Below are 15128 nucleotides of genomic sequence, written 5' to 3' on the forward strand. Positions count from 1 at the left end.
ATATGAAAAAAACACCCTCATTGAGCTTTTTCAGTGCTGCAACAGACGACTGCAACTCACCTGCCACTCACAACGATTCCCCGACATGCTGACCGACAAGCACGCGTTTAATCATGCTCTTTTTTTTTGCCGTTGTTTCAAAGTGGTTTTTATCTCGATAATTTCGCGAAATCATTCAAACCGGTGCGACGAAGATCAGACGCGAAGAGCGAATGCGTCTATGCGCTTCGGCGCCACGATAAAAACACTCTGGTCGTACACGTCATCGCTACTAGGGCATCGTCACTCTATATGTGGAATGTATCACACCGAACACGTAGCACTAGTGTCGATGTCGCAGGGCAGTCTGTTTTCTGTTTTTTTTTCCTTAGCTTTTTACGCCGTTCGACATCGAATTAAAGTAACTTTCACGTGACGGATGCCATTCAAATTTGGCCTAGAAGACCTGTGCACACCAAGTAATCGAATGGTGGGCACATATCGATCTTGACATTTCATGTAAATGCTCCTTTAAAGCCATCAACGCAATAAATGCGGTCCTGCGTTTTTTTTTAATGAATGACGGATAAGCACAGAAGACTTCAAGTGAAGAGTTAGCAAGCGCCCGCGTCCTTTTGGAGTGAGCTTGGGGAACGCCGCCATTGGTTTCCCCTGAACACTTGGAGAGATAGAGATTGTGGTTATAAAAGGAAAAAGAAGAGAAATGTGAGCCCCGTAACTGTCTGCATCTGGTGCGACACCTCAGCAGTAGCTCACAAGGGATGGGGTATAAGGAGGGATTAAACGGGTAGGATTAAAGGTATGTATATAGAGAGACCTGCGCAGCGACAGCGAGTGACGACGGAAGTAAAGAGAAGATAGGAAAGGTGAATCACGGTCACGGGAGTCCGAGTACGGGGCACCACTAGCGAGAGCTCTTGTCGGCAACAGGAGGTGACGTAAGGCTAATCCAATCGGCCAGAGCTGCGCTGTCGCCGGAGATCGCGAGGGCACAACCGGTCGGCACGGAATCCAGCGAGCGAGTGATGACTTGGAGTGCTAGGAAATATACACACGGGCGCTCCTGCGTTTAGCTTCTTTAGCAATCCGCTTACCATATGTGGAAATCAAACCCGCGTCATCGAGCCATAAAGTGCAACGCATGATACATCCATGGTTGGTTGGAGTAGGCGTACGTACCCTGCCAAATTTGCACTGTAGTCTAATCTAGCAATTTAGAGCACCGTAAATGCGAATGACCATGATGAGTTACTCTCGCGAGACGCACTCTTGCCGCGCCGTATAGTTAGACTAGCCAACATTTGATTGACGCGGAGGTTGTGTTTATTGGTTGAAGTGCTTCGTTCGTATACCAGGGACAGAGAGAAACACGGAGCAAGCAAACGCAGTTTTTGTGGTATTCCATTATGCCTGCCTCGTCTTGTATTTATACTGTTTATTATTATGGATTCACACCAACAGGCCTGGCCAATTACACTTTTTGAAAACTGGACTTTTCGCAAAAAAGAAAAAAATTGCCCGCAGTTTCCCTCGGGGGAACACTGAGGAGGATGCGGAGCATATAATTGGTTAACGGGGTGTTAAAGTGCGACTTACTTGGGTCGATGGCTAAATTGGTTAACGTGGTTGTGAAATGGGGTGTTAAATTGCGACTTACTTGGGTCGATGGCTAAATTGGTTAACGTGGTTGTAGGAGGGGGTGTTAAATGAGTGAACACGTACACACGTATGCGAAAGGGCGGCGCTGGTCGAAGGGACGTCGATCGTTGTGTTTGTGGATTCGTTGGAATTCATTTCACCGCGACCTTGGACGTCGACGCGCCGTACAAACCAACCGACGAGCGGCAACTGAGCGAGCGAGCGCCGACCTTGAGTATATATACAGCACGACGGCGCATGCACTGTCAGCTGTTGAATGTTCTCGAAGCGCGACGCCACATGCGCGTCCACTGGAGAATCAGGAGAATTGTAGATGTCGAACGCGGTGTGTAGAGGAGGAAGGGTGCACAGATGGTGGAGGAGTGAAGCGCGCGCGGTGTGTAGAGGAAGAAGGGATGCACAGATGGTGGAAGAGTGGGCGACGGCGCGACGGCGCATGCGCGCGCGTCAGCTGTCGAATGTTCGAGAAGCGGTGTGGACGGCGCGGACGGCGCGGACGGCGCACTACAAGGCGCGAGTATAAGATGCTCCGCATCTAAAAAAAGAGCTGATAATCAAAAGATGCTTCCCCCGCGCAAGTATACTCGCTTCGCTTGTATCGAACGTGCACTGTCGGCGTTCATGTTTTCTTTTGCTTGTCGTTGCCCACACTTCGCTTATTCAAGGTATAGCCCAAGTGGGGCCACAAACAAGCCCACACACACACACACAAGGGACATACTTCCTTTTCACCTTACGACACTCAACCCAACCTTTGGAGAATTGCACACCTGCTTTCACGCTCTCCCACTGTGGGGAGAAAAGAAGAAAGACGGGCTCAAGAAGCGGGCAGTGAGGGGCTAGTTGAGTGGGTACATAAAGGGGTGCATGATTTCAAGTTGGACAAGACTGTCTTCTCTGAGGTAAAATGTTTCTGCACACTATTTTAGAAGAAACGAGGAGTTTTTGAATTTACCACTTTCATTTTGTCTGTCTAGATGGTGCCAGAGAAACATTTCTGTTGTAGTGATAATCATAATGCAAATTTCTCAGCCGTCGTGCAGTATTTTTGTGTTATTTGTCTGTATAATTATATCAGAAGACGGGAACTATTGTATAGTAAGCAATGCACGCTGGGATTTCAACGCATTTCGATGATTACTGTGGTTTTGGTGGCATTTGGGGCATGATAAATTTAGACAATTCATGAGCTCGATTTAGCATTTCTGCTAATTTTATTGAAAAGTACTACGTTGAGGAAATAAAGCAGGGCCTCTAGTTCATCTGTGATACAATTCAGCCACAGAGCTTCAGCATTTTTCCACAAAAATGGGCATAGCTTGGTCCATGTTTTGCGAATACTGCCCAATCTACATCACTAAAATAAAAAAAACCGGAACTCGTAAGTGAATGAAATTAAACACTCCTATGGGAAATGTTAATTTTTATATACGTTCTCAATATGAACCTCCTCAAGCGAGTATTTAGCGGATGACCAACAATAAAGTAGAAGTCCTACACAACATACTTGCTACGTTGAGAAAATAGATCATTATACCCCGAATGCGCTGTAAATGTAGCGGGCTTTTGAGAAAATGCTCACAACTGAGGCACAGTCAGCCCAATCCTCGTAACCAGCACTTTTTGCCTCGTCATCACCAAACAGCAACGGTTGAATTGATTTTAAAAACATATTTGAATCTACAAAGATCAATCTTTTCAATGATATATAAGTTAAGTACATAAAATGACGAGAACAGCCACCACGTCAGTTGGAAGTGGAAAGAAAACTATGTGTTCCCGTCGGAGTGAGACTGCTGCCTAACGTTTTTGCCTTCTTGCTATTCCGCTACAGCAGTCGCGACAGTAAAAAATATCTTCGCTGGGTACCGTTTTTTGGCGGCACGCGATGCATGTAAAAACAAACGCAATTGACTTGTCAATTGAAGTAAAACTGATATCTGTCACGAGGCTACCAAGAAGTGATGTGAATATATTTGTATGGCTTCCACTGCCAAATTATTGGCAAGCATCACTAAACAGTTTTTATCAACGTCTTTTCGCCATGCATGTGGCTATATAAGATCGCTGTTGAGCAACATGAGTGTAATAATATTTTCTGGCAGCTGTAACGATAAGAGTGTTATTCACGAGACATGGAGAACGTGCTGAAGTGTGCAAGTTCCTATATAGAGTGCACCGAACGATACTTTTCTTGCAAGAGTGAATCGTATCATGTTTTAACATGGTAGCTTTCCTTTTTATTGTACAGATTCGGTAAGGCGGCCAAATTGATTAAAAGCCCACTTAAGGTATTTTAGAATTATCCGTAACTCGGAATAATATCTGTGTGTAAAAATGTCATCGAGCTCTAAACATCACTCTTCTGATTGTCACATGTGTATGGGGACAATAACGAGAAATTACAAACTTAACACGTGCCCTCGCTGCTCGGCTTTTCTGAAGAACAAAAAGAAGAGACAACCGAAAGCCGTCATTCGTATATCCGCACGAAGCGATCGAGAATCAATATGGCGCTGGTAATCAAATTCAAGTCCTCCGCCACTGCGTCCGTGATGTTTCTCGTAGGACTGCAGCTTTCGCACCCTAGGAGATGTGCCTTGATATTGCGAAAAATACTTATTTCTGCAATTCATAAGGAAGAACATGCCTATACTGCTCCCTTTAAAACATTTTTTAGGGGCGAAGCTCCTTAGGGCGTGGGCTGTGCGTCCCCTGTAGCCTGTATGTAGCCACCTCTAGTTTAGTTCTTGCAGTGTTCACTAGATGGCGGTACCGTCCCCTGTATCTAGCCACCTCTAGTTTAGTTCTTGCAGTGTTCACTAGATGGCGGTACCGTCTCCTGTATGTAGCCACCTCTCGTTTAGTTCTTGTAGTGTTTACTAGATGGTGGTACTTGTAGCTGATGATGAAAAGATGCAAGATGTTATAAACTAGAAAGCGGTACTTGTAGTTGATGAAAGACGCGAGATCTTATAAAATAGGAATGATGTCACATATGGCGCGTGTCATTGGTTGAAGGTAATCGTTCGATTTAGTGCGGCGACGTACGCTAGGGGGAGCGATGTAATAAAATCGAGTGGGCAAAATGTACAGAGGATTCATGGTTTACCAGGTTTACCTCCGGAGCTTCGCCCACTCATCATCATTCACTTCGTGGATATGGCGGAATTTTTGTATATGTATGTTCCCACGATAAATAATTGCGATAACACAGCCAGTGCACGTGCCGTCGTGTGTAGATATATGGTGCCTCGATGAGCGGGCACCGCTTAAGTATAGGGTGCTGCTACTTTTAAAGACGATGGTCTTTCTTGGGGACCTTCGACGCAATAATTTTGGTCTGTTTGTCTGTATACATTCGTCTGTTTGTCCACTCTTAACATTACCGGGTACTTTGAACGGCACCAGCAGATACACCAAACGGCCAACCCTATTAGTAGCACCCACCAATGTTGCTCAAGATTCAGCGTTCATACTTGTGCGATTGTCAATTAAAAAGAAATTATTGCGCATATCTTAAGCACCATGGCAACACGTATATATTCTGTATGTGCGTCTTTTGCTAGAAAAGGCATACATAAGTAATTCTAAGGACCGTAGCGTTTATAACGCCGCGCTGACCATGCAACGCTTGCACGAAAAGGTGAGTGTTTCCAACGGTTTGCTAAGACGACACGGTGGTGGCACCTAACCGTCGCATTGCGTTCTACACCTTATGACCTTTGAGACGGGCGTGCGCGCCCGTCTCAGAGCCGCGCGCTTTGTTTTCTAAGAAAACTGCGAGATAGCACTCATGTTTCACGTGTGATGTGGCTTGATGCGCTCGTTCGCCTTCGATGCACGCTCGAGGCACTCTGACGCAGCGCCTCCAGAATACCATTCACCGATTTTCTTGCGCAGAACATCAAATAAATATTTTGTTCACTCTCCACACGCAAAACTATCGTCGTTCGACGACATTTGCAGGTTAACATGCAGATACGGGGCCAATTTTTTGTGCTGCTCCCTCCACCATTGTAGTACCATGCAGCGTCTTCTCCATGCTGTAGAGCTCACGTGCCGGTTTTCTTCTGCATGTTATGCCTGGATGTTCAGTTCCTGCGGTCTACAACCATAACGGTTAAATAGGGGGCCACTACTCGCCAGACCGAAACCGGTATGGAGCGGGAGTGATAATGGCGGCCACCGCAGATGTCTTCACTCTGAGCGGGCATCGAAGCACTCTTATGCAGAATGCGCGTCGCGCCACCTGTTTCAAGTGCGGCGAAGCAACACGGCGAATTGCCATTCGAGCAGACGCTCCGCAAATCAAACGCGAAATGGCCCAACCCGCGGAAACGTCAGTGAGCATCTCTCGCGCTTTTCCCCTCCTGGCGATTTGTGCTGTTTTCTTGTGTAACGTCCAGAAGACCTTCCTCGACAGTCCAGAATCTCGACAGCACGTGCATTGCAGTCCGCGGAAGCAATTTCATCAGGTACGTACTGTCGCGATGGAAATATATATATACGGGAAAGGTGCAAAGCGTGGCTCTCGACTCAGTCGAACTGTGACACGCCTTGACTGTCGCTATTTAAGCCGGCATCTCCACAGCGCTAGAATCCTCGTCCAGTTTGTGATTATGTACCACATGCGCTTATCCTATGCCAGTCATGCCTGTCACTTAGAACACACTCGCAATGCGATAATGCCGGGAAGATTCTAACGGTGACGCCGGCTGAAAGCACAACTTCACCTAACGGCATTGAAGGCATAGAGCAGTTCGACTGGGTCGAGAGCCGCGGTTTCCGCTGTTCACATTCCCTTGCATCACGATAGTATGCCGTTACATCTGTACTAAACATTCGCAGTGTGTTCCCGCACGCATGAGTCGCAGTGGCAAAAGTATGACAATGATTTGGTGCCGCGTTTTACAGGTGTACTTAATGCAAATTATACTAGCTGTAAAGTGAAAAACTGGCTTCAAGCTTCAATACGCTCCGTAAGCGTGGTTACTCGTACACTTTTATTGGGCTTTTTTTTTGATCGCAAATAATCAATAACGAGGGAGCTCGGCATTTGTAGTTGAGAATGGAAATTTGCAATCTGAAAACACCGCACTGGCATGATTCCCGCGTGGTGTGTTAATCTTCACGGACAGCGGCTGAATGATTTCTTGCTTTTGCACTAGTTGATTTCGAATCTAAAGACGGTGCCCAGACTTGTAAGCGGGAGCGGCGTCAACAGGCGCTTTCTCGCATTTTAACGTTCCACTTCCAAAACGAGCAACATATGCTGCACGATATCGTACAGTACGATCTTTGGCTTGTTTAGACAAATAGCTATCACGATATATGATATGCTGCCGATCTAGACTTAAACTTTAAATTTGCTTAACTCTGATGGAGTAGGCGATTTCATATTCATCTTCTGAAACGGGTCACCAGATACGGCCGTGTATAGCAATCAATGGGGTAAAGCCATGTAAGCTCACGTGCTTATATATATTATGATTATATGGCGTTATTCGAAGCTTTTCGTGTCAGCAATAACACGGCCGCTGGATAAAAAAAGTTGGTTTTTATCCAACCTGATTTTTTATTCTGCTGCCTCGGCGATAATAATATCTTGGGTTTAACGTTTCAAAACCAGGATATACGATTGTGAGATACGCCGTATGGTGGACGGCTCCGAATACTTAACCTATAGGGTTATTTAACCTATAGGATTAACCTATAGGGTTCTTTAACGTGCGCATAAATCTAAGTACATGGACCTGGAACATTTTCGGCTACATTGAAAATACAGCCGGGATTCGATCCTACAACCTTCGCGTTAGCAGTCGAGCGCTATAACTATAGACCACCGCGGCGGGGCTTTTAGTATTGCTCACATGATTTTGTTCGCTGTCTATTTGTCCGGGCTTTTTTTATGAATCTTCATTTGTATATGTCTTCGGACTAGTGAGGGTAAATAGATAAATGGATGGATGAAAAACTTTATTGGGGTCCTGAAGGATTCCGCCCCCGGACGGTAAATAGATAAATGGATGGATGAAAAACTTTATTGGGGTCCTGAAGGATTCCACCCCCGGACGGTAAATAGATAAATGGATGGATGAAAAACTTTATTGGGGTCCTGAAGGATTCCACCCCCGGACGGTAAATAGATAAATGGATGGATGAAAAACTTTATTGGGGTCCTGAAGGATTCCATCCCCGTTTTATAGGGGTGGTATCGCGGGCCACTCCCACGTAGAGACGGGGAGGCCTTAGCTCACCGCTGCATAGTGGGCCTTCTGGGCAGCCTTGAGTTGTTGTGTGAGGAATGGACTCATCAGCAATAAATGAAAATTATTTTCGGGGAATTCTTGATTTTTTCCTTGTAAAGAGGGGCGTCACCAGAGCATGTAGTTAAAATCACTGCGACTGAACCAGTCCGAACAAAGTTCTGAAATGTTCGAGTAATGGGTATAGGTTACGAGGCTGCCCCGCCGTGGTGGAATAGTAGCTAAGGTTCTCGGCTGCTGACCCGCAGGTTGCGGGATCGAATGCCGGCAGCGGCGGCTGCATTTTCAATGGAGGCAAAAGTGCTGAGACCCGTGTGGTCCAATTTGGGTGCACGTTAAAGAATCCCAGGTGAACGCTCAAAATTGCCGGAATCCTCCACTACGGCGTCTCTCATAATCATATGGTGGTTTTGGGACTTTAAAACCCCACATATCAATCAATCAATAGGTTACGAGGCTAGGGTACGACTGAATCATGCGAAGGGAGATTTACTGTGGCCTATAGACAACTTTTTGTGTGGCAATAGAGTAAAAAAAAAGTAATGATCAAAACCATGCTGCCTTCGGACCATTATTTACGAAACAGTTTGTCACTGCAAATTATTTTGTTCAAGGACCAATGTTGTAACTGAAATAAAACTGCGTGGGTAACGGAGCACAAATGAAAGAACACAAAACGAATGCAGAATAATCACTGCATTGATTGAAAACATCAAACTTTCACTTCTTATCACACATGCGCACTCACGACAGTATGACATAACGTATTCAAAGCCTTATATCTACCCTAAAATTCACCTTTTTTGTGTATAGATAAACAGAGGGCACGCTAAGGCACTTATCTGAACCAAGTCTCAAGATCACAGGCGTTTCCAATTTTTCACGTTTATTTTTTTTTCCTGGAATGCCCCAACACTTTCGTTTTTTTTCAAACATTGAGTGATTTACTTGTGGGGTTTAACGTCGTCAAACCACCGTATGATTATGAAAGACTCATTTGCAGCCACCGCAGCCGGGATTCGATCACGCGACCTGCGGGTCGGCAGCACTGCAGCGGTGCTGTTTGCTCAAACAGTGGCTTGCAATTATAGCACATGACCTACAATGTACCACCATGTGCTGTCCACTATAGCTGAACTTGCAGCTTACTAATGCTGCAATACGCATTGTTCTTTAAAGCATCTTCCCGTTTGGCCAACGTGGACCCTGTAACATCTCAACGGGAGCTCATAGACCACCACTGTTTTGTATTCTATGAGCTTGCGTTCGTGGTTTGGCCTTGAATGCGGTGTGTGATACTTTAGCGAGTGTTGGCGCGCACAGGTGTTCTCAGAAGTTGAAGCCTGGTGGTTTCATTAATTTCACTTGTTAGCCTGCGCCCCTCCTGTCAACTTTTTGTGTTCCATCACCCGCGCAGTTTCACTTCGGTTTCACTGTTGCACGTACTAATCACTACAACGCACATTACAACGAGCGAGGGCGTACAGATATCCTGGCCGCTTAGCCAGTGCGATAGCAATCAAACCACCCATTCCACACGTAAAAAAAGTAAAGTCGAAGAATAAAAAATTGGCCCCGTATCTGCATTTAATCTACAAGTGTCGTCGCAAGACGAGTCTTGCGTGGAGAGAGGGTGAACAAAACATTTGTTTGATGTTCTTCTCAAGAAAATCGGTGAATGGTATTCTGGAGGCGCTGCATCAGAGTGCCTCGAGCGTGCAGCAGAGGCGAACGAGTGCTTCATGTCACGTCACACGGGAGACATGACCGCCATCTGGCAGTTGTTTTTTTTTTTTTCAAAAACAAAGCGCGTGGCTCTGAGACGGGTGTGCGCGCCCGCTTCAGAGGTGATAAGGTGTAGAACGCAAGGCGATGGGTAGGTGCCACCACCGTCTCGTTTTAGCAAAGCGTCGGAAACACTCGCATTTCCCTGCAAGCGTTGGATTGTCAGCGCAGCGTGATAAGTGCTATGGTCCTTAAAGTTACTTTTGTATGCCGTTTCTAATAGAAGGCGCACATGCAGAATATATACGTGTTGTTATGGTGCCTCAGACACGCGCAATAATTGCTTTTAAATCGACAATTGCACAAGTATGAACGCTGAATCCTTGAGTAACATAGGTGGGCGCTGCGGATGGGGTCGGCCGTTTCAAATACCCGATGCTGTTAATAGTGGACAAACAGACACATGTACAGACAGACATACAGACCAAAATTTTTGCGTCGAAGGTCCCCAAGAAAGACTATCAACACAGGTACGGTTGCATCGTGTATGAAACAACATTTGTAAAAATGAAGTTTAGAAATATCAGGAGCATTAGTCCTATCTGGAGAATGGGCCCCTGCGGGCCCAATGCATTACATTGCTTTCTTTTTTTTTCCTTCCAAGTTAACGCTTCCTTCTTCCATGCCGAGATTTCGACATTCATTCACATGCTCAGCAGCACAACACTTCAGCTGCTACGGCCAACGACGGCGGTCATGTCCATACATCCACGCATCAATGAAACGGGGAACATATTCATGTCACCTCGATAAAAGTTCCGATTGCCGTATTAGAAATGCCTAATCGACAAGGCAACGGTCGAGAGAACCTCAGTTTTTAGACAACGGTGCATATATGAATATGCACTTCATTTCGCTGGGTTTGGGTCGGCGTCATAGAAATATTTGAGTTGGGGAAAGTTTTCTCTACAAAATAAAAACAAAAAAGGAGCGACGAACCACTGATTTATGCGTACCGTATGCGTGCTGCTGGTTTGCTTAACTTTATGTTGGCGGTGCGAAGATGGGGAACGACAGCAGAATTTCACGTGTATTCACTTGTTTAACAATAATGACAGAAACATGGAAAATGAACAACACTGTGGAAGGGCAGCTAGACAACTCGAGTAACACTAAATGGTGCATGTTTTAAGACTGTTCCAGTGCGTTAATTGTTACTGGAGAGAGCTCTTTAACATATTGTTTAATGTGCTTTGGCATGTCTGTTGGGCTATTTTTTAGTGGTGACAAGTGCAAATAGAAGGGCACATTTGACAGCACACGGTGCTAAATGTGCGTTTATTGTGTCCCTGCTTTTGCATAAAAAAGACCGAGTCATCCTTATTCGAGTCGCATGAAGCCGATATGAAGGCATTTTATTCTCCCCTGAAGTCTTTACATATTCAGATATTATGTCGAAGCTCTTGGATACTTTTATACAACCCTCCTGGAAGCCTGTTGACGCTTCGCATCAAAGGAAGTAGATTTGTGAGTGACTAAGGCGTGCAAATAATGCATAGTGCGAGGGCATATTTTATCTCAACATGAGATTTTACCAATTTTTCAAACATCACCTGTGCAATGATGAAGATTTAGATACATAAAGTCAATAAATATCGGCGAATCTCACTGCCTGCCTTTCACATATGCGGAATTAATCAGAAATAATCATAAACATATGCGGAATTGATCATAAACACAAAAGGTTTCAGGGCTGTGGTGGGTGGGTGGACACTTGGTTTTGAACACTTAGTGCTCACACCACTTTTTTTATTTTTCGAGCTGGATTGCAATTCGAGCAGTATATGAAAACAGACGTCTCGTAACACACTTCACTGAGCTTGCATGATGATGATCTCAACTTGACGACACCATCATGACAACCAATATGATTGTTACACTCCTCTTCACACAGAATGGGCACCACTGCGGAGGCTGCACTGTCATGTCTCGCACGTGTCAGAGTTTACTGACAGTGTTTGATGACTGGTTCAGTGAACTTTCAAACGTACAGCTTTATAAGCTCATCGCTAACTGCCGACGGCGTCAAAATTCCCAGGTCCGTGAAGAGAAGAGTGATGTAGGCGGGTGGCGTGTAGTCGATCATGGGGTGCTCCTTGGAAAGATCGGTGGAGCCATTACGCCTGTCCGAAGGGTACTTGAGCTCATCGGGTAAGTCTTTCTGGTTCAGAGGATACTTCCTGGCAAACTTGAAGCTTTCGGCAAGCACGTAAATAGGGATGTTCTTCTCTTTGGCGCACATTGCCATGGTGTAAGTGCCGATTTTGTTGATGATGCCGCCGCTTTCGACTACTCCCTCAGCTCCCAGGAGCACCACGTCCACTTTTTCCAGAATGTAGCCGACAGCGGAGTCCAGTATCAGCGTCACACTGATGCCCCTCTCCTCTAGCGCCTCGTACAGCTGTCGGCCGCTGTAATCGGGCGCCGATTCGGTGACGTAGACGGTGAAATGCTTGTGGTCATCGGCCGCAGCGAATAGCGTGTCACGCACAACGCGAGAGAAGGAATGCGTCAGGATCGTCGAGCGGTCTTGGACGAAAGGGGCGGCAAGCGTGGCGATTTTCGAGCGCGCCGCGCGCATCTTTTCCAAGAAAGTCCGGCCTCGGGTCGACATTTTCTTCTTGCATTCGTCGATCGAGCAATCGAGCGCCGTGCGCGTAGCGAAACGGACGAACAGCTCGCACGCTGACCTGACGCACGTGATTGAACACTTGGCCGTACATATGCCTCTGATCACCTTCTGGAGGTTACCTTCCATCCCTTGAATGGTCGTGTAGTCGTCATTCTCGATGAACTGGAGCAGTAGTTCCAACGAAGCCACTGCAGGCGACAGATCGGTGTTTTCCCGCAGCATGGCTTCCAAATTGGTGTTGATAGAATCGGCGTTAACACCCTCCATACTGGTCATTCGCGAGAGACGCATTAATGAAAAAAACGTGTCGGCGCAGCCGTCAAATAAACGCATGCTGCAATAACCGGAACCGCTCGAACACCGGTGGCGGAAGTGCATAGGTTGAAGTGCAAATCCTAATCCACAGAGGGCAGCACAAACTGTATTTTGTGTATGTGTGTGCGTGTATGTGTGTGTGTCACATCTTCTTTTTCTCTATCCCTTATTTTCTTTCTTTCCTGTTTTTTTTTCTAGTTAAGACAGTTGAGAGCTGCCTACTCGTTACAAAGGGCAGGACCACAATTCATAATCAGCATTATCAACCGCAGATGGCCTTACATACTGATGCTGTTTTTATATCAACCTCGTGGTTGTCTGAGAAACTTTTATTTTTCTGTAATTTATTCTCCAATTGAGTTGGTGCTTATAACAAATTCAGCATAAAAGGATGGACAAAAATTGCAGTGAGTGCTACTGCACTCGGTGCCATTTTTGGTCGCAGAGCAAGAAATAAAATAAAATGAGTCAGTTTCGGTTTAGCACTTTCGTTTGCTAATGATAAGCGAGAATTTTTTTTTAACCAAATTGCCAGTAGTTTGCTACAGTCACGCCACAAATAGGACAAGAAAAAATATGTCATAAAAATGCTTCTAGAACAATGTCGACATGCATTAGGCGAGTATGTATACAGCAGTCTGTTATTTACCGTGCATTTAACAAAGATGTACGAATATACAATTACTTGCCGATGAAGTGAAAATGAGATTATTGCACATCAATGTATAGTTATCGTTAGAATTGATTATATAGGTACTGAATACTTGAGGTATCAAACGAATAAGCGCTAATTGCAACAAGCAAGAACATCTAACCACGCGTTCTTTCTTTCTTTCTTTCTTTCTTTCTTTCTTTCTTTCTTTCTTTCTTTCTTTCTTTCTTTCTTTCTTTCTTTTTTTCCTCCTTCCTTTTTTCTTTCTTTCTTGTTTTCTTTCTCTCTTTCTTTTTTTCTTCCTTTCTTTTTTTTCTTTCTTACTCGCGACATCAACATTGAATATCGATCAATGTCAGTGGATGTTTTCATTTGGTTCGTCAACGATTTATTGTTTCTTCACTGCATACATATTGTACTTATTTGTACAATTCATGAGAGTGCACATGGTAGCCATAATGGGCAGCAATTGATATGCGTAATCATAAAATAATAAAGTATTTGTCAAGATGAGGGCACAGCGGATACTTACCTATTTCAGTACACCCTAGCTGCAGCCCTTCGTCTGTACGTGCTCTCGTTAGGTCGACGTCCTAACGCCAAGCAGTGCTTAAGCACGCAGCCTATCAGCTGGAACACCTATAGTGCTTTAGTGCACGCGCACTGAAGTGGCTTGATGCGCGCTTTGCGCGCACTAGAGTTACTGTATAAAGGTAGCATATAAAGTAACTCTAGCGCGCACCAGAGCAGTGCGCCACCTAAGATATGTAGATGCAAATTTTTAAGTTGTTGGTTCAAATCCACACGGGCGATAGGTAATAATCGGGTATTAATATGCTTGGCCTATTAAGAAAAAATTTTTAAGTCAATTGTCATATACCTTCCGCTGAGAGTTGGTATTTGGCTATCAAGAGAGAGAAAGAAGGCGTGGGGTGTATGGACTCCTGAAAAAAGAAAAAAAACTGAGAATATATACATTCGCACACACGCAGACTACATTGGTTAAAGTTGAAACTTTGATTCCGTGATAAGAGTGTATTTAATACAGCCTAAAAACAAACACTCGACGAACCTATTGGGATAGTAAATTTAGAGAAGTTATACTTAACCCGGTTGTGGCTAACGGTGTTTTTAGGTATAGGCTTCTTAATGCAGGGAATTGTCGACGTGTGTTCAAGAAATGTTCTATCATTCTATTATCAGGAGGGGAGAATGCCAGAACAGCTCGATGTCAAAAATATAGCGTAGATAAATACTTTTGCAAGACTTAGTGTGTCACATAAGGTGCTTTCCTTAGAGCCTCAAAGTGGTTAAAATCCAGGGCATTTCTGAGAGCTGTTGTGAAGAATGCACATTACAATTTGCCTCCGAAAGTTATAGCCAATATTTCGGAACCTGACATAGATATAAATACTAATAGCTGAACTATCAGTCAAGGCCTTTGCAAATGCATCTGCCATGTAATTTATCGAAAGGTCCTTATGGTCAAGTATAAAAACTTAGCGAGCGTAGATATTGAGACATTCAAATTCAAGATATCGTAAGCAAAATGCACAAGGATAAATAAACTATTATTGCCACAGCAGAACTTTAACGTGCTCATTCAAGTAAGTTAGAGTACTACCGCTAAGATTAATGTTCATAAATTTGCTAATACACATGTGGTTTCCAGTAAAAATGAATGTTGTAGATGTAGATGTATTCTTTGGGCTTTACGCGGCTGAAGTAATTTTTGAATTGCGCGCGCTACACCTTCGAGCGCGTACGCGTTTAAAATTTGACTGCCTCGTGCGAAGATTTAAAACTAATTTTTAGT

The 15128-nt window shown here is 44.7% G+C and overlaps 1 protein-coding gene across 1 annotated transcript; it reads right to left on the reverse strand.

Annotated features, from left to right (window-relative positions):
* Positions 1-11398: 11398 nt before the first annotated feature.
* Positions 11399-12702, reverse strand: eIF2Balpha (eukaryotic translation initiation factor 2B subunit alpha). The gene has a single exon (XM_037421392.2). The coding sequence runs from the start codon at positions 12676-12678 to the stop codon at positions 11695-11697; it is 984 nt and encodes a 327-aa protein (XP_037277289.2). The 5' UTR covers positions 12679-12702; the 3' UTR covers positions 11399-11694.
* Between the last annotated feature and the right edge of the window lie 2426 nt (positions 12703-15128).

This window comes from Rhipicephalus microplus, chromosome 2, assembly GCF_043290135.1.
Source record: "Rhipicephalus microplus isolate Deutch F79 chromosome 2, USDA_Rmic, whole genome shotgun sequence".
Taxonomy (NCBI): Eukaryota; Metazoa; Arthropoda; class Arachnida; order Ixodida; family Ixodidae; genus Rhipicephalus; species Rhipicephalus microplus.

Coding starts and splice junctions, on each gene's coding strand:
- eIF2Balpha (XM_037421392.2), bottom strand. CDS start 12,678: ATGCGTTTATTTGACGGCTGCGCCGACACGTTTTTTTCATTAATGCGT.